The 20,619-nt window shown below is 45.1% G+C and overlaps 1 protein-coding gene across 1 annotated transcript; it reads left to right on the top strand.

Moving 5' to 3' along the window:
* The first annotated feature begins 12,196 nt into the window (after positions 1-12,196).
* LOC133828836 (uncharacterized) lies at positions 12,197-14,828 on the top strand. The gene is made up of 3 exons (XM_062258925.1): positions 12,197-13,538; positions 13,672-14,015; positions 14,087-14,828. Exons 1-3 carry the CDS (start codon positions 12,212-12,214, stop codon positions 14,612-14,614), a joined length of 2,199 nt encoding a protein of 732 aa, XP_062114909.1. The 5' UTR covers positions 12,197-12,211; the 3' UTR covers positions 14,615-14,828.
* Positions 14,829-20,619: the final 5,791 nt, after the last annotated feature.

The following is a 20,619-nucleotide window of genomic DNA, read 5'->3' as shown; positions in this document are numbered from 1 at the left end:
TGCTCCACGTTTTTTAGTAAACTTGTGCTTGCTTAGCTGATTGGAAATGCCTATTTGGTCGTCGGGGACCCAAATAATTTCTTAATTGCTGACCCTTGGGTGCTTTGTTTCCTGCTACTTGGACGCCCGCCTTGTGGGTTGGGAATGCCCTCTCCGTTTGGGGCACATAACCTCCTCAGATAGCAGCCCTTGGCATGCTGGCTCCTCAGCACTAGGGCAGAGCCCCTCGGATGCGCGCCTCCCTTGGTGCACCTGGCTTCTCGGACGCGCGACACAGCCGTTCGGATGCGCACCTGCCAGCTCCTCGGACGCACCTGCAACAGCTCCTTGGATGCGCGCCTGGCCGCTCGGGTGACTTCACACATCTACTCGGATGATATGCTAGCTACCTAGACACGCGCACGCAATCCAATCGGCACCACTCCACATCTGCTCGGATGTCACGTAGTCTACTCGGACACGCCCCAACATCCGCTCGGATGCAGCCCCATCCGCTCGGATACATGCTCTTGCCACTTGGACACATGCAGCCTCAGACGCAGCTCCTTAGATGCCTAGCCCACAGCTCCTCTGACACCTAGATCCTCGGACACGCAACACAGCCACTCGGACACGCCCCCTCACCGCTCGGACACACCCCTAGCCACTCGGACACGCATAGCCGCTTTGTTGCGCGCTTGGCTACTCGGACACCACTGCCCTTATGTCCTCGAGTTTGCACAAAATTTTTATGGTTCATGCATTTATACTTTACTTTTCTTTGTTAACTTGAAACATTCTAAGTCTTTTTAGACTTAAAAAGTTATAATTTTTTTGTGAATAGTAAAGTCACTCTGATGTATGCCTTATATTTTCACATGAGTACTTAGTTTTCTAACTTAGAAATTCTAGACATTTCATAAGTCCATACTAAATATACTTTCTCACACTCTTATTGCTCTAACATTTTATGAGCATAATGTTTATTGTCACACGAATATCTGCTTCTAACTTGAAATTTAAAAAAATTCCATGTTACTTAAGCTTTGTCAAACAAGTTAGCTTAATGGCCTTTTTGGACTTTGAAAATTTACAGGTTAGCCTAAAAACAGATATCTTAATTCGTGCTCTTATTGCCTATGTTAAATTATATACCAGTATACCCCATGTGCCCCCCAAGTGATCGAGGGTTGAAATATCCTTAGTCACTTGCTACTTGACCGAATATGTTCGAGTAGTTAATTACTCGTGAAACACATAGAATATATGGAAAATATTCGAGCAGTTGAACACTGCTTGAATGTATCAACCAGTTGAACACTGTCCGATTTTACCGACCAGTTGAACATTGTTCAGATAATTAACACACATGCACATTTGTAGCAAGAATCGACCACGCTGCGCGTAATCTCTTTTATTACTCGCAAATTAAAAAAGGAAAATACGTGTCTAATAACGAGTCTTAAACAACAGAAATTGTTCAAAAATAGCTGACTGATCAGCAAATAACCAGCTCATAAACCAAATTTAAATAACAAGTTAAACAACTTGAAATTAAACTACCACTCTGAAAGCGATACTTAGTGATAATATATCCTCCGATGCTCGCCGCTCCAGTGGTTTCTGATCCTAGCACTCCCGCTCATGTCGAAGTGTCTCGGCATACCTCTCCCTTGCTTTGTTGCTATCCTCAGCCAAGTTTGGACCTCCACATATAGTGTCTAAGGTAAAGTCCACAGGCCCGGGCTCCAAGGGTGGAGATCTTTGTCGTTTGAACCCAGGATTGCTAGTGCCTCCTTCTCCTTGGGGTGTCTCTGCCCAGTACTTTCTCAACTTGCCCGACCGGAGAAGAAACTCTATCTCGTCCTTGAGGTGATTGCATTCATTCGTGTCATGACCATAATCTCCATGGAAACGACAAAACTTATTCATGTCTCTCTTCCTCATCTCTTTCCTGATGGGTGGAGGTTTCTTGTAGGGAACCTCTTCATGACTAGCAAGATATATTTCTGCTCGGCTGGCCGAGAGAGTGGTGTAATTAGTGAACTGAGGTTCATACTTGGTTGGATTTTCATTTGAACTCAAATTTGTTCTCTTTTCTTCATGGTGGTCAGACCCGTTATTCCCACGTTTCTTTCCACCATTCTGACTATTTCCACCATTCTTAGGAGGGTCAGTCGACACGCCCGGATTTTTTATGCCATTCTCCTCTTTCTCGATTCCATCATCCAATTTCATATACTTGTCTGCTCGGTCAAGAAATTGTTGAAGTGTTGAAATTGGATTTCTATGTATACTATCCCACAAAGGGCTCCGATAAGTTATCCCAGCGGATATGGCAACCATCTTCCCCTCGACTCCTACAACAGTTGCTCTATTAGCTTCTCTCATGAATCTCTGTATATAATTCTTTAAAGACTCATCTTTTCCTTATTTGATATCTACCAAGTGGTTGGCATAAACTGGTGGGGTCCGGGCAGTGTTGAATTGTCTACAAAACTCCTTCCTGAATGCTTCCCAAGAGGTAATGGAGTTCGGTTTAAACTTCCAATACCATTCCTGGGCGGTATCTGACAAAGTAGTCGGGAAAACTCTACACCAATAATCGTCACTTACTCCGAGAAATTCCATCTGGTCCTCAAATTTCCCAACATGTTTGATGGGATCTGCATTTTCTGTATATACTGGCAGAACTGGTGCATTATATTTTGCTGGCGACTGGGCTGCTCTAATCCGGGCACAAAATGGGCTTCCACTCCGGTGGTCTATCGCATCCATCTCGGAAGGTCGTTTTGACAAACCTTGCATTGCAGTTGTTAGCACGTCAAGCTGGGCTTGGATGGCTGGTGCAACTGACGAAGTTCCAGGGTCTTGACCGCCTGGTCGGGAATTACTATCTAATGCACTATCATCAAGTATTTCTACTTGACTGGCAGAGCGGTTCAGATTTTTCCCTTAGACTGGGACGTTCCTCCTCTTGTTGGTGATAACATCCCTTAGATCCTTCCGGGAAGCATGCTCTCCTTCCCGATCGAACACCGTACTCTTCGATTTTCCAGAGGGTTTACTACGCGGGACTTGCTCTCTCCTACTACGCTGCTGGCTGAGGTACAGTGGAGGCTTTTCGGTACGTCCCGGGCAGTCTTTTCCTCCTTGTTGGTCATTGCCCTCCTTTTCCTTTGACTGGTCGGTGTGATGAATATCAGCCTCATCACGACCATGCCCATCTTTGAATTGTGAAGTCCTCTTATCTCGAGGAATTTTGGTCTGATTCTGCCTGGGTGGAGTCTTTTTACTGCCCGATCAGTGACTCCTTGATCTAGAAGTTTCAGATCGGTGGCTCCTGGAGGGGGTTCTAGAGTGCTCCCTTTGCGTCGAGGTAGTTCTAGATCTGTCCCCATCATCTTCCCGACCAGGGGGGTTACTCCTGCTTCTGTCCGGTCTCCGAGAATTGGCTCTGTCAGTGGTCCTCCGATCAGCATTATTATTTCTTGCTCCCTGAGTGGTTGCTTATGCTGCGGCATGAGCATTGGCTTGGGCCAACTGGGTAGCCGCTTTTAGAGCAAGTGCTGCTTCACGATGTCTCCGGTCGACTTCCTCCTATCGCTGTCTGAGCTCTTCGCTTCTGGCCTCCATATCGCGCCTTTGCTACTCTAACGCAACTCTCTGCCTGGCCATCTCTTCAGTGAAAGACTCCTAGGGAGCATTGAATTGCATCATCTCGTCTTGGGAAGCACCTATTTCTTCCTGGAGTTGTTCAACTTCTTATGGAGTGGTCTCCTCAAGAAAGACCCTGGGCTCAGTCTCTGGGTTCTACGGTCCAGGACCTTCTGATCTAGCAGGCTCTTTTGACGTGCCTGACTTTATAGATGCCACACTGGTTTTCTTGGGCGCCATCTGGATACGATAGTCGTGTGTTTCTTCTTTTCAGACTCTTAATGAAAGCACCAAAATGTTGACCACAATTTTGGCCAACAACGAGTAGACGTCAAAACTACAATGAACCTTCAAGAGAAAAATACGACACAGATATTTTTCTAGTGGTTCAGCCCCAATTTATTAGTAATAGCCTAATCCACTTGGAGTTATGATATATATCCTACACTTAAGATCAGATGAACTTAAGCCAACTGAGTTTCTTAAGTGTAAGTAGAAAAATACATAGTTTCTCTCTCTAAACTCTCTTAGAAAATGCCCCAAGAATACCCCAAGTAACAGTCCCAAAGTCTCCAAACTAGAGAGTTTTTCTCAGTCTAAAAAGATCAGATCCCCAAAATGATGCCATGAGCCATTTATTCATAGGCTCATGGATCGTACATCAGATATTCCCTTTGACCGGGTCATTTCTGTTACTCTCACAATATTTAATTAATAATAACATTTAAAATACAACAATATGCGACTTCTTTGGGATAAACTGAGAGATTTCTGCGTAGGTACGAATAATTCTAGCCGAAGCCGTTACTGGAACTTCGCTTGCATAACGATGATTTGTCTAATCGGCCAACTTCACTCCTTGAAGATAGACTAGTCGGCCAAAACACTCGACTGGTCGGCCATGCACTCCACCGGTCGGCCAAATACTTCACCGGTTGGCCATGCACTCCACCAGTCGGCCAAACACCTAACTGGTCGGCCATGCACTCCACCGGTCAGCCAAATACTTCACCGGTCGGCCATGTACTCCACCGGTCGGGAAAACACCTAACTGGTTGGCCATGCACTCCACCAGTCGGCAAAATACTTCCCTGGTCGGCCATGCACTCCACCGGTCGGCCAAACACCTAACTGGTCGGCCATGCACTCCACCGGTCGGCCAAACACCTAACTGGTCGGCCATGCACTCCACTAGCCGGCCAAATACTTCACTGGTCGGCCATGCACTCCACCGGTTGGGCAAACACCTAACTGGTCGGCCAAACACTTAACTAGTTGGCCAAGACAGGTGACTGGTCAGTAAAAAATCTTCACGGGTCGGACATAAATTCTATCAGATCGGTCAGATCACTTTATCACAACTCCGAAGAGCCAACACATTTATTGACTATTAATGGGCCATTTTACTGACCATGCATTGCCACTTGTCACTTCTGATTACCACGTCATCAAACTGAAATTATGGGGATAACACAGGTCATTAAATAACTGCTGCCAGTTTGCAGGAGCTGGCTGTGGAATCTGTCCCTAGTCATTCTCTTGACCTTGATTATTATTATTCTGGCCTTGATCACTCTGGCCAGCTGATGTATTTGTCTGTCATCGATTCATTCTTATCAACTTATACCTTGCTAAAACATTAGTCAATACGGCCAGTTAGGTAGTGATAACTAAACCTCTTGCCGCCTTACGGTCCAAGAACAAGCAGATAACTCTCATATTCCACAGTCATACAATTATAAGCAAATATATACATGATTATAGCATTTAGCACTTAACATGTATCAAATAATAGTTCACAATCAACAATACTAATAAGTATGTTCCAGTAATTTCAGTACTATTTAGCACACGGTTGCTGAAGATGCAGTATTCAGGGCACAGTCTTAGCATGGTGTCTCATGTAAACAGGTAAAGCATTTATACTATATTTAAGCAGTTATACATATAACTACATAAATAGTTACCAAACAATGAGTCGAGCTTGTCTTCAGTGGTGAGTGTACATGCCCAGCCAATCTACAGGAACCCTAAACCTTGGCACACTCTGATACCAAGTTGTAACGCCCTGGTTACCCCAAGACCGTTACGGTGAATGTTGAACCGTGAATTTAACTCGCTAATCGAGTTCTTTGGTTAAAAATGTGCTTCTAGGTATTATTAATAGGTTAAGGTGGAAAACCAATCAAAAGGAAAGGATGTGTTTTATTTAAAACATAAAACTGTTCATGGGCCCATAAAAACATTTACAAGTTATTTACAATCCAAAATGGTCATTACAGTTTGAAATTTACAACCCGCCGACCTAAGCGGCAAAATAGGGTAAACCCCCTAGTTCCTCAGAGAACTCCTTGGCCGTGGTGGTCAAGCGGCCGCATATGTACACATCGTCACCTAATCTCTCCACTCAAGGTTGGGTGAGTTTTTCTTTCCCTTTACCTGCATCACATAGCACCCATGAGCTAAAGCCCAGCAAGAAAACTCAATATTGCATGTATATAATATCAAATGAGGATCATGATAATCATACAGAGCTTATAGCTTTGAACAGATGAGTGATTTAACACTTGATGTTCTGTTAACCATATTGAGGCTTATAGCCTTAATCAGATGAGTGACTGATGAGTAAGTCACTAGCTTAAACAGATGAGTGACTGATGAGTAAGTCACTACGGGGATCGACACTCATAGCCATGTGACTAAAAAGTCACCTGGGCTCACTGGCCCTGGCTCTAAATGACTAGCCTTTGGCTAGACAAGCGCTTATAATATTCATCAAACTAAAGGTTGGTTCGGCATTAATGCTCATTCGATTCATTCAATGCAGATGTCGATTAGATCTAATCTTTATTGGCTTGCGTTAACACGGTAAAGTAGTTCTTGAGTTAGGAGTCAATCCCACGTGACCAGTGCTCAGTACCACTGTCGAACTTGACTAATGAGTCACAACTTCATAGTTAATACTGACAACATTGCCAAAATTGACTAATTAGTCAGTGCCATACACAATTGAGCAAGTTTTTCTAAGCATTTGATATGCAATCAATGTCCACATTTAAACACTCAACATGCCTCATGAATAACCATGCATGCCACATATGAGGTGCAGTTTTCTTACCTCTGGTTTGAGCGAGAATTAATATAAGAACAACCCTTGAGAATGATCTTTCTTTTAGTTCCTTAGCAGTTACCTCAAGCTTAGGTTGAATCCTCTTCAATGGCTGAACATCAGTCTAAGACCTCAAGCTTCAATCTCCAAGCTTCAATCACCAAATTTGTTTCAAAATTCAAAGGAAAGAGAAGCAGAAGATAAAGATCTTGAGGGAGGTAACCAAACTCTGTTTTGGTTCTATTTTCTACAACCTTCAGCCCTTATACCAATCCTGTGGGTAAAAAGACTAAAATTCCCCTAGGTCAAATAAAAGTTTCTAAAGACTCCCATGGGAAAAACCGTCATTTTCCACCTATCTCATTAATCATAATTAATGCTCTCCAATTCCCGATATCCTCAAATACCAATAATTCACAACCTGTTACCCTTTAATTTCCGGTAACGCTCTAATCACCAAAACACCCCGAGACTCACCCCGAGCCTCGAGCTTAAGCCTGTTATGACCAAGCCGCTAACTTGTTACTCAAAGATCATCTCATGCCGAATGGCTCAAAAAAACAAACATTATGATGTGGCCTTATCAATTAATCACAACACATGCACCAAAATACACAATTCTGCCCTCAACGGGCCAAATTACCAAAATATCCCTGTTATGAAATGTGGACCTACATGCATGAATTTAACATCATATTATAATATAACTCATATAAACATGCACGTAATCATTTAAAAGCATATTAAATCAATTATGGCCCTCCCGGCCTCCTAATCAAGGTCCTAAACCTTATTAGGAAATTTGGGGCATTACAGCCCCTCCTCCAATCGTACTCTATGTGGGATGTTCGACTCCCAACTAGCTGTTGTACTGCTTGGTTCAGGGCATCAATTTGTGCCTGAACAGCGTCTGGGATCGCTGGGGTGATTGGCACCGGGGGAGCGTACTCATCGTGCCTCTCGCGACGGTCGTTGAGCACATCCCTCAAATCTTCATCCCTACGCCTCTGCTCGCTAACTTCTAGCCGATCAAAGACGTTGTTTTGTCGGGGTTGCCCCCCAGCGTTATGGCTTGTCGGCCTATTTTCTCTAGGTGGGGGGGTTTTCTTTCTCTGCCTCTATCTTCATTCCTCCGACCAGAATTTCCCCTGCCAGAATCGGCCTCATTATAGTCGTGGCTGTCTCTAAACTGTGGCTGACTATGGCACGATTGACTGTTCATGTTGTTTCCTCCTCGGGATGGCATCTCCTGAGCATCAGGAGGAGGCCTGCGCTGGTTATTGGATCCCCATGCATAATTATGTCGTGGGGGGGCCCTGACCGCAGAGCCTGACTCGTTGTTCCTTCTGTTGGCAGAAGGATGTTGCCCCTGCTTGGTGGAATTGGCTCTTCATCCCCTGGGCGTCTAGGGATGCGGGGTGGCTACCCGACCCTATTCTGCCTCTGGCGCTGGGGATTGCCTCGACCAGCTTGAGAAGGAGGCTGCTGCTCAGGATCTAGAATTGGGACATCATCTTGAGCCACAGGTGGTTGCTCCAGCCTTTGGGGGCTTACTGGCTGGAGCGGAGGACTTAGATTGGGAGCCCGCTATGGTGGCGCATTTGGTGGATGATCCGGTTGAGAGGCCGACACAGCCTGTCCGCGAGCCAACTGAATGGCTGCCTCAAGAGCGGCCATGACATCCCTCTGTCAATGGTCCATGTCCGTCTGCCGCTCATTCAGCTCTTGGCGCTGACGCTCAATATCTTTCTGCTGCAGCGCCATTGTCTCCGTTGCGTTCTCCTGATTGGCCCTCAGATTGGCCAACTTATCCTGCAACACCCCCAGTGTTTCCCTCAGTGTTTTCGTATACAACTCCTTCTCTTCAAACTCTAAATGTGGTTCATTCTCCGCCACATTCAGAGGAGGAGGTTGAGATGATGCAACGCCAGCGGCTTGTCCAGTTCTCTTAGATTTCTTTGCCATTTGATTTTCTTACAGCTTTTTGATCAAACTCTCAATGAAAGCACTAGAATGTTGACCCTTGATTTGGCCAACGACACAGAGTTAGAATTACGACAAGAAATGAGATGATAGTCAAGAATGGAATCAAATGGTAAAGAAATGACACAGACGATTTATAGTGTGTTGACTGTGAATTTAGCCAACGACGTGAGAACGTCAACTACGACAACCTTCAAGAGAATTATAAACGACAACAGACAGTTTTTTATGAACGAAAGTAAATAGCACGAGGTTTTTATAGTGGTTCAGCCCCGATGATCGGTAATAGCCTAATCCACTTAGAGATTTTATTACTGTATTCGCACTCAAGATCAGATGAACCGTGTCAACTGAGTTTCTTCAGTGTGAGATATTCCAGGACGCAAAAATGGGTTTTTCTCAAGAACAACACACTTTCTCTCTCTAGAATACAGATTCACTCTTGATTTTGCCAAAAGTCCTTTTACGATCCTCCCAAGTCCCTATTTATAGACCTGGGTTCTCAACTGATATCCCCTTTTGATCGGGATATTCTATTATTTACCTAATATTTATATTACAAAATAAACATTCAAAATATAACTGATCCCTAATTTCGAGTGAGGATTGAGTGATTCCCGGATGCTTAGACCAATTCTCACTGAAGTAGTTTTCGGGCAGTTTGACGTAGCTTCTCATGCATGCTGACTATTCTTCAAGCTTCACGTAGGTCAAAGGTAGCATACGCATGGCTCTCCTTGGACCAAAGGTCAACTACACTCGAGGTATACTCCTCCATTGTGTCCGATCGGACACAATGGTTGTCTTCTTTGGCTTAAGGTGGTTCAAACCACCTTATTTGACTCCTTCAATCAAGGTCCAATATGACCTTACACTTTGCTCCTCGGACCAAGATGGTCCGAGCCATCTTCTTCCTAGCATATCCTCGTACCAACATGGTCCAAGCGCTCCTGCAGGCGTCTTACACGATCGGGGGAGGTCATGTGCGATCGGGGGAGATCTTGTGCGATCGGGCATAATGCCCCTTTACTTGGACCTAAATGGTCCAAGCTTCCTTTGGCTAACCAAGGTCCGATCGGACCTTGGTCCTCTCTCTTCGGACCTAGGTGGTCTGAGCCACCACCTCTCCTTGGATCAAAATGGTCCAAGGTACCCGCAAGACCACGTTCGATCGGGCACACATCCTTCTCCTTAGGCCAACTAGGTTTGAACCTCTTCGCTCAACCAAATGCTCGATCGGGCATTAGGCTTCTCTCCTCGGACCAAGGTGGTCCGAGCCACCATCTACTTCTCCTTGGACCTGAATGGTCGAAGGTACCTCCTATGTGTATGCTCGATCGGCCACTATGTGGCTTTCCCCTTTTGAGTAAAACTTGAGCCTTATTCTTTTTGAACTCATTCGAGCCAAGCTTAACAAGAGGTCCCCTAAGCTTAGGTCCGATCGGACCTACTGTTTTTATATCTTGAACCAAAATTCATACCTCCCCTTCACTTTCTTGGACTTGGCACCAATTTAATTATATGGGTCTTTAAACTGAGGTCTAAGCCAAGCAACCCCCAGTCTAAATACTCTCTTCGATCGGGCGTATTTGGCTTGACTATCTGTCTCATTCCTTAACTGATGTATTGGGCCATTACTAAGCCAGATCACCCTACTGACTCATGCCACGTGTCAACTTCACTGTCACGTCATTCCTTTCAAATTTTTGGGATAACATTTGCCCCCTAAGTTTATTATATGATTTATTCACGTAATAAACTTTTTCTCCGCTGAAGTCATTATGAAAAATAATAATTGTTCATCTTCATGCAGCAGACCTACGATCACTGCAAAAATCCACCCATGATCGTGGAGAGAAAAATAGTCCCAGAATATCAAAGGTCCAAAAGTAAATGAAAAACCCACTTTTTTCCCTTTAAATATCTCCACCTTACATTCTCTTCTTCACACATACAAAAAATTATTCTAAAAAATCCCTTCATCTTCTCTCTTGGCCGAAACCCTCTCAAGGACCCCCTCCTCTTGCCGACTTCACAAGCTTAAAGGGGAGCTCTTCATCTTCAAGCATCCTCCAAGTAAAATCAAAACTCTCCAACCTTGGGTAAGTCTTCTTCTCCATACCTCTTAGATTGCTACATTTTTTTCTAAAAAAAAATGCCATGGCCGAATATGCTTGTGCCTTGGATGTTCTTGAAGTTCTTGAATATGTCTTGTTCAATGTGTTTGCTTGTTGTCTTGATGAGGTTTGTGGCATGGGGTACCCGAATTTTCCCTTTAGCTTTTAGGAATTTCAAGACATTTTTGGTATTTTGACATAAACAAGAATATGGGTTTTGAGGGTTTTGATAGTGTAATGGGTTTTTAAGAACATGAAGAAAACCTTTCATTTATATGTTTTGATCTTGTTTTTTGTTTATGTGAATGATGGAATGTGTTTGAGACTAGGGATTTTTAGGGCTTTGTCTATTTGGTTCGGATTAGGGGTAGGCAAAGTATGCCATTAGGGGCCATTTTTTACATGGTTTTTTGCCCAGAAATTCTGGGCATACGCGTCTCTTGAGGCGTGCAAGTTCCATCTGGTTTGATCGGACCTTATGTTCGACCGGAGCCCACGCCAAAACACCTTAGCCAACGACGCCTCCTTAAGTTGTGGTTAAGTCATTAGGTTCGATCGGAGCTCTTGTCCAAGGCTGGAAGTGGTTGCTTTTCTCTTCATACCCGATCGGAGATTCGAAAAATTTCAGACAAATGTGTGGTCCGATCGGACCACACTTCCCTTCCTTGGCTTTTAAGTGCCCGAATTTTTTACAGCAAATTTCGAACCTCCCTTGACACCCATGCCCGATCGGTCCTGAATTGTTGCAGCTGCTGGCTAGGAGTTTTTTGGAGGCACGAGGCACACGTCCGATCGGACCTCAACATCTTCTCCTCGGGCGTGCTATGTCCGATCGGACGTCTTGGGGACTTCGCGTGAAGCTCGAGCGGTGGCGAGGCAGGACGTCTCCTGGCTAGAAGTTGTCCGATCGGACCAAGTGCACTTTGCTCTGGGCTCGCGTGGATGCACGGTTCCTTGACCCATGGGCTCTGAACGCCTCTTTTGGTCATGAGTACCCATCCTATCTTGGCATTCAATCGAATGCTCAGTTGTCCCTTAGAACAATCATATGGTCCTATCGGACCACATTCCGTAGACCTTGGCTTCTTTTCCTTCCAAGTGTATACCCAACCTCTGTATGTTAACTACACACATAAGGAACTTAGTCTTATAGGAAAATCCCAACAATGCCTCATTCTATAAGCTTTAACAAGTTCAATACTTTAAGTACCTTTTAGGCACCTTTGAGCATTAAAATTATTTTTTTTTATATGCGTTATATTTTTATAACTTAGACAAAATTTTCCAAGTATAAAAATAACTCTTATTTTTGATGAATTTTTTCTGTATGGTTACTCACCTCCCCATTTTTTATTCATTTTTGTAGATGAATCGCTCTGACTATAGGGGAGGTGACAACCATACGGACTCCGAATCATCCGCCCCGCAAACAATCGAGACTCCCTTGAATAGCGATTCCTCACCAGGCTCGTCTACCGGTTACACTCCAGAGGATCGTCTTCACCGCTTCAAACAGATCCTCCCTCGCTCAGCTTTATATCTTCTCCACGAGGAACAGTTTCTTCGACAAGCCTCTGAGTCGACGATGAGGGTGAAGCAATCTAACAGGCTCCCTCAGGAACACGACCCGCAGGTTGCCCGCAGAGCAGTACAGAAGGTGGTACAGCGTAATCAAACCCGCACTACCACAGCTCCAAGAAAGCCTTCTCTGAAATTTGCTACCGCGATTCAGGATTTGGCTGTCCAGAAGCCACGTGATGAGGGAGAAGAAGAACCCTCCTGGTTCGTTGCCGAAACCTCAAAACTTACTCCCGCGCTATTCCAGAAACACATTGAAGCTTTAGGCTTAAGCGGGGCAAACGTGACGTGCCCAGGCTCGCACCAAAGAGCCAATAGGCCCGGTGGAAGGTACTGTGCCTGGTCCAGGCACCATGTGCATGCTGGAGCAACACTCCCGCTGCACATGTATTTCCGGTCTGTAGCAGACTACTTCAACGTCTCCCCATTTCAGATCACACCGAATGGGATCCAGGCACTCTCTGCGCTGTACATCCTTTACTTTCTGAATGGTTGGGACGAGCCTACCCCCCATGAGGTGCATTACCTGTTTGATCTTCGGACCAATCCTTCCCACAACAACTCAGGCTTCTTCCACTTCTATCACAGGCACAGGGGGATTACATATCTCAACGGCATCTCCCACAAATCAAACGCCGGGAAGTATCATAAGGAATACTTCCTCACATTGGATATTGAGGCCAACAACTTGGCTTTTACGCGCTCGGGTCCATTTGAGCGACCATTGCCTACTGAAGAGATGTTTAGGCGGGCCAAAAAGTTGGCTAACATGAGTCTTAAGGAGAAGGATGTGAAAAGGTTGGTCACACTGGACCTTCTCCAGATGGTGGGTTTGGTGCCATGTGACCAGGATCTGGCGGTGGACAGTACTACCGGGGAGAACGATACTCCTGATCGGTCTACTGGGGGCCTGGAGCTAGTGACTAGTCGGCCCTCTCCCGGGCCTTCTCCGCTTTCTCACAGATCTGGCGACCTAGTCATTAGAGAGCCTGATCCTCAGCGTAGATCTACTATTCCCGCTCAACCTGGGAAAGGAAAAGCTATCCAGGTTGAAGGGGAACTTAGCTCATCCTCGGATGACGAGGATGAGTTCCTTGAACAGATCTTCAACGCAGGTAACACATGCCTAGTGAAAATAGGAATATTTTTTATAATTGGTAATTAGAGAGTATCACAATTGCAGTATACACTTGTACACGTTTCATTATGTTTATTTCTCTAACAATCTTGTTTTTTCATCCTTGGCAGATTCAGACATGTTCAGAGAAGTTGCTTCAAAGAGGAAAACTGGTGATGGAAGTGGCTCTATGCCTCCACAGAAGATTCAGAAGGTAGTACCGCCAAGTCAAGGGAGGCAACCTGGGGGACCGACTACACTTCCGCCATTGACCCCCTCTTCCCTTCCTCCTTCTGCGAGCCTAACTCCTACTCACCAGGGTAGTTCGAGTGAGATTTTTCGTGCTGTTAGCGACCTGGGCAAGGGGCTTCTTGAGGATATTGGCCGTGATGCATCGACGCTTCAAAGCCTAGACTCCTACCCTCGACTTAGTGTCGAAGTTGTCTTGAAGAGAGGACTCACTCAATTGATGAAGGTAAGCATTTTTCCTTGAGATACTTTGTTATTAGTATTTTTACTTGTATTAACTTTTTGTCTTCCATGCAGTCACTTGTCACCATTGGTCATGCTCAGCTTCGAGCCGTAGATTACAAGGAGTTGATCAAGGTGCAGGACGATCAACTGGTGGAGGCCAGGTCCAAGCTGGAGCAAGCAGAGAGAACTATAGCTGAACGGGACGAGTCTCTCAAAAAGCAGGCTCAAAACAATGCTTCCTTGACAACTCAATTGGAGAAGCAATCCCTCGATATTAAAGAGTTAGTTCGAGACAATGAGAGGTTGATCAGCGAGAACGAAGAGCTGAAGCAAGAAAAAGAGCTTGACTTGATTCGCTTTGAGGAGGCCAGTTTTGACTGTTTTTATAGGGTCTGGAAGTTGAACAAGCCTCTTAATCTTGATTGTTTCTCCAAGGAGGCCCAGGCAGAGGATCTTGCCAGATGTGAAGCAAGGGCCGCTGAAGAAGCTGCCAATCCTCCTGCGTTCACCCCTGCCTGCTCTGCTTTATCATTCCGAGCGAGAGGAGCAGCTGATGTAGAGGAGGGAGTCGATCAACCCTCTAGAGGAGCTCGCCTGTGACTCCCTCTCGTGGTTCATCACAGTCTACTTTACTTTGTATTTTGTTGCTCGAACTAGTGAGCTATTTTGACATTTAGTACTTTACTCTTTCCTTGTTGACAACTTCAAACTTTTAAGTTTTTATTGTGCATAGCAAAGTTTTTAGATGCCTTTAGTTTCACATGAGAATTTAGTTTTTTTTTTTTTTTTTACTTAGAAATTTTAACCATTCCATAAGTTCACACTAAATATACTTCCTCATGCTCTTATTGCTCTAAATTTTTATGAGCATAAATTTCTTATTACACGAATATCGGTTTTTAACTTAAAATTTGAAAAATTCTAAGTTGCTTAAGCCTTGTAAAACAAGTTAGCTTAATGGCTATTTTAGACTTCCAAACTTTACAAGTCAGCCCAAAAACAAAACAAACATATTTGCTCGTGCTCTTATTGCCTGTGTTGAAATACATACCAGTATACCCTATGTGCCCCCCAAGTGATTGAGGGTTGATAAATCCTTGATCACTTGCTACTTGATCAAATTTGTTCGAGTAGTTACTACTCGTGAAACACATAAAATATACGAACATATATCAGTAGTTGACCACTACATAAATATTATCTAAACGTTGGTCCTTCATATTATGATACCGACCAGTTGAACACTGTCCAGTATATATTTACACTTAGTTTTTAGAAGACCTGTATTGTTTAAATCATTATGACAGTTGAACACTGCCCGGCGAAAATAATCAACACATATGCAAAGTTTGTAGCAAGGTACGACCACAGTGCGTGTGGTCTCTTTTATTACTCGTAATAATAAATGACAAAACGTGTCTAACAACGAGTTCCAAACAAAATAACATTGTTCAAAATAATGCGACTGGGTAGCAAATAACCAGTTCACAAACAAAAAACTTAAATAACAAGTTAAGCACTTGATACAAAGCTACTACTCTGCAAGTAGTATTTATTGATAATATTTTCTCAAGTGCTCGCCATTCCAGTAGTTTCTGATCAGCTCCCCATTCAATCGAGCAAGCTTGTAAGTGCCGGGCGGTAAGACCTGTTCAATTTGATATGGTCCTTCCCAGTTCGGTCCTAGCACACCAGCTGCTGGGTCTCTAACAAACACCTTCCTTAGGACTAAATCTCCGACCTGGAACTTTCGATCTCGCACTCTGGAATTGAAGTAGCGTGCCACTTTTTGCTGATGAGCTGCTACTCTGAGGCTTGCCTCCTCTCTTCTCTCTTCGAGGAAGTCCAATGATTCTGCCAACAACTGATGGTTCTCCTCTTGGTTGTAAACGGTCCTTCTATGAGAGGGTGGATCTATCTCCACAGGTAACATGGCTTCATACCCATATGCTAAAGAGAATGGGGTATGGCCAGTTGCCGTCCGAGCGGTAGTCCTATACGACCAAAGGACCTCTGGTAACTCATCTGCCCAAGCACCCTTAGCTTGTTCCAGGCGCTTCTTCAAAGTGTCCTTCAATGTTTTGTTCACTGCTTCAACCTGCCCATTGGCCTGAGGATGGGCCACCGAGGAGAAACTTTTGGTGATGCCATGCCGAGTGCAAAAATCGGTAAATATGTCGCTGTCAAACTGGGTGCCATTGTCAGACACTATCTTTTTAGGTAGACCATAGCGACATATTATATTTTTAACAACAAAGTCCAACACTTTCTTCGATGTAATCGTGGCTAATGGTTCGGCCTCAGTCCATTTAGTAAAATAATCTACCGCGACCACAGCGAATTGCACTCCTCCCTTTCCTTTGGGTAACTTCCCGATCAAATCAATGCCCCATACTGCAAAAGGCCACGGACTTTGCATTTGCTTCAAAAGATTTGGTGGTGCTCTGGGTATCTTAGAAAATCTTTGGCATTTGTCACACCTTTTCACATATTCCATAGAGTCTTCGTTCATAGTAGGCCAGAAAAATCCTTGCCTCAAGATCTTTTTAGATAGACTCTGCCCCCCAGCATGATCTCCACAAAACCCCTCATGCACTTCAGCTAATAAGCTCTTTGACTGGTCGGGGGTTATGCACCTGAGGAGAGGTAAGGAGTATCCTCTCCTATATAACACTCCATCCACCATGGTGTACCTAGCAGCTTGCCTCATAACTTTCCTTGCTTCATTTCGACCATCTGGGAGTGTCCCATGCTCAAGGTAAGCAATGATGGGAGTTATCCAGGTGTCGACTATCGTAATCGGCATGGCCTCTTTTCTATCAATGCTTGGCTCTGCCAAGTACTCTACTGGAACTATATTCAGTGTTTCGGCATCTTTCGCACTTGCAAGCTTGGCTAGAGCATCAGCATTGGAATTCTGCTCCCTTGGTACTAGTTTGATGGTATACTCCTCGAACTGGGCTAGTAAATCTTTAGTTTTGTTTAAGTATGCCACCATGCGTAGGCCCCTCGCCTGGTACTCCCCTAATACTTGATAAACCACCAATTGGGAATCACTGTTTATCTTTACCGACCGGGCACGTACATCTCTAGCCAGTCGCAGGCCTGCTAAGAGGGCCTCATACTCCGCTTCGTTATTAGAAGCATTGAATCCGAACCTCAGTGCACAATGAATTCGGTGCTTCTCTGGTGTAACTAATATAATCCCAGCTCCTGAATGGTGCTCGTTCGACGATCCATCAACGAAAAGTTGCCAAGCAGGAACTTCCTCTTTTAACCCAGTAACACTCTCCTGCTGGTTAGGGACCTCAACGATTCCAGTACACTCAGCGATGAAATCCGCCAAGGCTTGACCTTTAATAGCAGTCCTTGGTTGGTACTTGATTTCAAACTGGCCTAGCTCGACCGCCCATTTAAGTAGCCGACCAGACGACTCCGGTTTTTGCAAAACTTGGCGAAGAGGCTGGTCAGTGAGGACCTTGATGGGGTGTGCTTGGAAATACGGCCTCAACTTTCGTGATGCAAGTACCAAGCAGTAAGCCAACTTCTCAATCATGGGGTATCGGGACTCCGCTCCTATCAAACGCTTGCTAACGTAATACACTGGGTGCTGCACCTTATCCTCCTCACGTACTAAAGCAGCACTAACAGCGTGTTCCGTGACTGCTAGATATATAAGTAGGTCCTCTCCATCAACTGGCTTAGAAAGAACAGGAGGTTGAGCCAAATGCTCCTTTATCGCCTGGAAAGCTTGTTCACACTCTGCGGTCCACTCGAACTTCTTGCCTCCTTTAAGGAGGTTAAAAAACGGGACGCACTTGTCCGTTGATTTTGAGACGAACCTGCTTAGAGCCGCAATCCGCCCAGTCAAGCTTTGCACATCCTTTATTCTTGTGGGAGACTTCATCTCCATGAGAGCCTTGATCTTTTCAGGGTTTGCTTCTATTCCTCGGGAGTTGACAATAAACCCAAGGAATTTCCCAGAACCCACTCCAAATGAACAATTGAGGGGGTTTAATTTCATGTTATACTTCCTCAAGATTGCAAAGCACTCCTCTAAGTCTCCCACGTGCCCCCCAGCTTCCTTCGACTTCACCAGCATATCATCTACGTATACCTCCATGCTTTTGCCGATTAAGTCACGAAACATGCCATTCACCAAGCGCTGGTAGGTAGCTCCTGCATTCTTTAACCCGAAGGGCATCACTCTATAGCAATAGAGCCCTATATCCGTTCGGAAGCTCGTATGCTCTTCATCAGGAGGATGCATGCTGATTTGGTTGTACCCCGAATATGCGTCCATGAAGGACAAGGTCTCGTGACCAGAGGTTGCATCCACCAACTGGTCTATTCTCGGTAAAGGGAAACAATCCTTCGGGCATGCTTTGTTTAGATCAGTAAAATCTACACAAGTCCTCCACTTTCCATTGGGTTTAGGCACCAAGACTGGGTTTGAAACCCAAGCTGGGTAGTATGCCTCTCTAATAAACCCATTTTCCTTCAACCGCTCTACCTCCTCCTTAAGAGCCTTTGCTCGGTCCTTGTCAAGCAACCTCCTCTTCTGCTGTACCGCTGGATAACTTTCATCCACGTTGAGCACGTGGCTGATCACAGTTGGTGAGATACCCACCATATCTTTGTGAGACCAGGCGAAGACATCCTGATTCCTTCGCAAGAACTCTATCAGCTGTACTTTCACCTCAGCTTTCAATTTCTTCCCAATCTTGACCTCTCTTGTCGGGTCATTCGCATCTATAGGGACCTCCTCCAACTCCTCGGACGGTCCCACATCATTCTCATAATCCCCAAAGCGAGGATCAATATCTCTTCCCTCGCTTTGGGCAACTCCCTATTTGGTGACTTCATCACTTGATGGGGTATTCTGCTCTTTCAAACTAGGAGTGCTCTCCTGACCACACTCCTCCAACATTTCTTCATCGTTTACTACGACAAGACTCTGGTCTACGTCTATCTCATCCACTTCCCCTCCTTCAACACACACAATCATGTTGTTCTCCTTGGCACCTTTCTTTGCCTTAGTTATGGAGGCATTATAACACTCTCTAGCTTCCCTTTGGTCTCCTTGGATGCAGCCTACGCCAGCGCTGGTCGGGAACTTCATAGAGAGGTGCCAAATTGAAACTACTGCATGCAAGTTGGTGAGTAGTGGTCGACCAATAACCACATTGTAGGCAGACGGGCAGTCAACAACCAAAAACTCAGTCATCACGGTTTCATGCTTGGGGGCTTCCCCCGTGGTGACTGGTAACTTTATTGTCCCAGTTGGTGATAGTCCCTCTCCAGTAAACCCATAAATGACGTGAGAGCATGGCTTCAAGTCATTGATGGATAGCTTCATTTTTTCAAAAGAGGACTTATAAATAATGTTTACGGAGCTTCCCGTATCAACCAGACATCTTTTCACCTTCATGTTAGCTATTTGTACTGTCACTACAAGAGGGTCATTGTGAGGATACCTCACGTGTTTAGCATCTTCCTCAGTGAAAGTGAGGGACTCACTTTCATACCTTGGGTTCTTTGATGGTCTCTCCTCCACCGTCATAACCTCGGATGTGGACGCTGCCTCTAACTCATGACGAAGGGTGCGAGCATATCTCTCCCTCGCCTTGTTGCTATCACCAGCAAGATGTGGTCCTCCACATATTGTATCTAATGTGAAGTCCACAGGTTCAGGTTGCAAAGGTGGAGACCGTTGCCTCTTGAAACCAGGATTATTGTTGCTCCCCTCTCCCTGGGTCTTCTCTGCCTTATACTTTTTTAGTTTTCCCGAACGGAGGAGAAACTCTATCTCATCCTTAAGGTGATTACACTCGTTCGTGTCGTGACCATAGTCTCCATGGAAACGACAGAACTTGTTCTTATCCCTCTTACTCATTTCCTTCTTGATTGGAGGGGGTCTTCGGTAAGGGACCTCCTGATGGCTGGCTAGATAGATCTCTGCTCGGGTTGCCGAAAGAGTAGTGTAGTTGGTGAATCGAGGTTCATACTTCGTAGGTTTGTCATTCGACCCAGACTTAGCTTTTTTCTCACTGCGGCGGTCAGACCCGTTATTCCCACGTTTCTTATTACCGCCTTGATCATTTCCGCTATCTTTTGGAGTATCCTCTGATCCACTTGGGTTGTTCAACCCATTTTCTCCTTTCTCAATGGCATCATCCAACTTCATGTACTTATCTGCACGGTCCAAAAACTGTTGTAAAGTTGAAATCGGATGGCGGTGGATGCTGTCCCACAAAGGACTTCTATAAATAATACCCGAGGAGATTGCAACCATCTTCCCTTCATCTCCAACCGCGGTAGCCCGATTGGCTTCTCTCATAAACCTCTGTATGTAGTTCTTGAGAGACTCATCCTTGCCTTGCCTAATATCCACCAAGTGGTTAGCATAAACAGGTGGGGTTCGGGCAGTGCTGAACTGCCTGCAGAACTCCTTCCTAAAGCTCTCCCAAGAGTTGATGGAGTCGGGTTTGAACTTCCAGTACCACTCCTGGGCAGTGTCTGACAAGGTGGTGGGGAAGACTCTACAGCGGTAATCATCACTCACCCCAAGCAGCTCCATCTGATCTTCGAACTTTCCAACGTGT

Source organism: Humulus lupulus, chromosome 1 (assembly GCF_963169125.1).
Source record: "Humulus lupulus chromosome 1, drHumLupu1.1, whole genome shotgun sequence".
In the NCBI taxonomy this organism is placed as follows: Eukaryota; Viridiplantae; Streptophyta; class Magnoliopsida; order Rosales; family Cannabaceae; genus Humulus; species Humulus lupulus.
The sequence above is the reverse complement of the archived record's forward strand: the minus strand, read 5'-3'. Positions and strand labels throughout refer to the sequence as shown.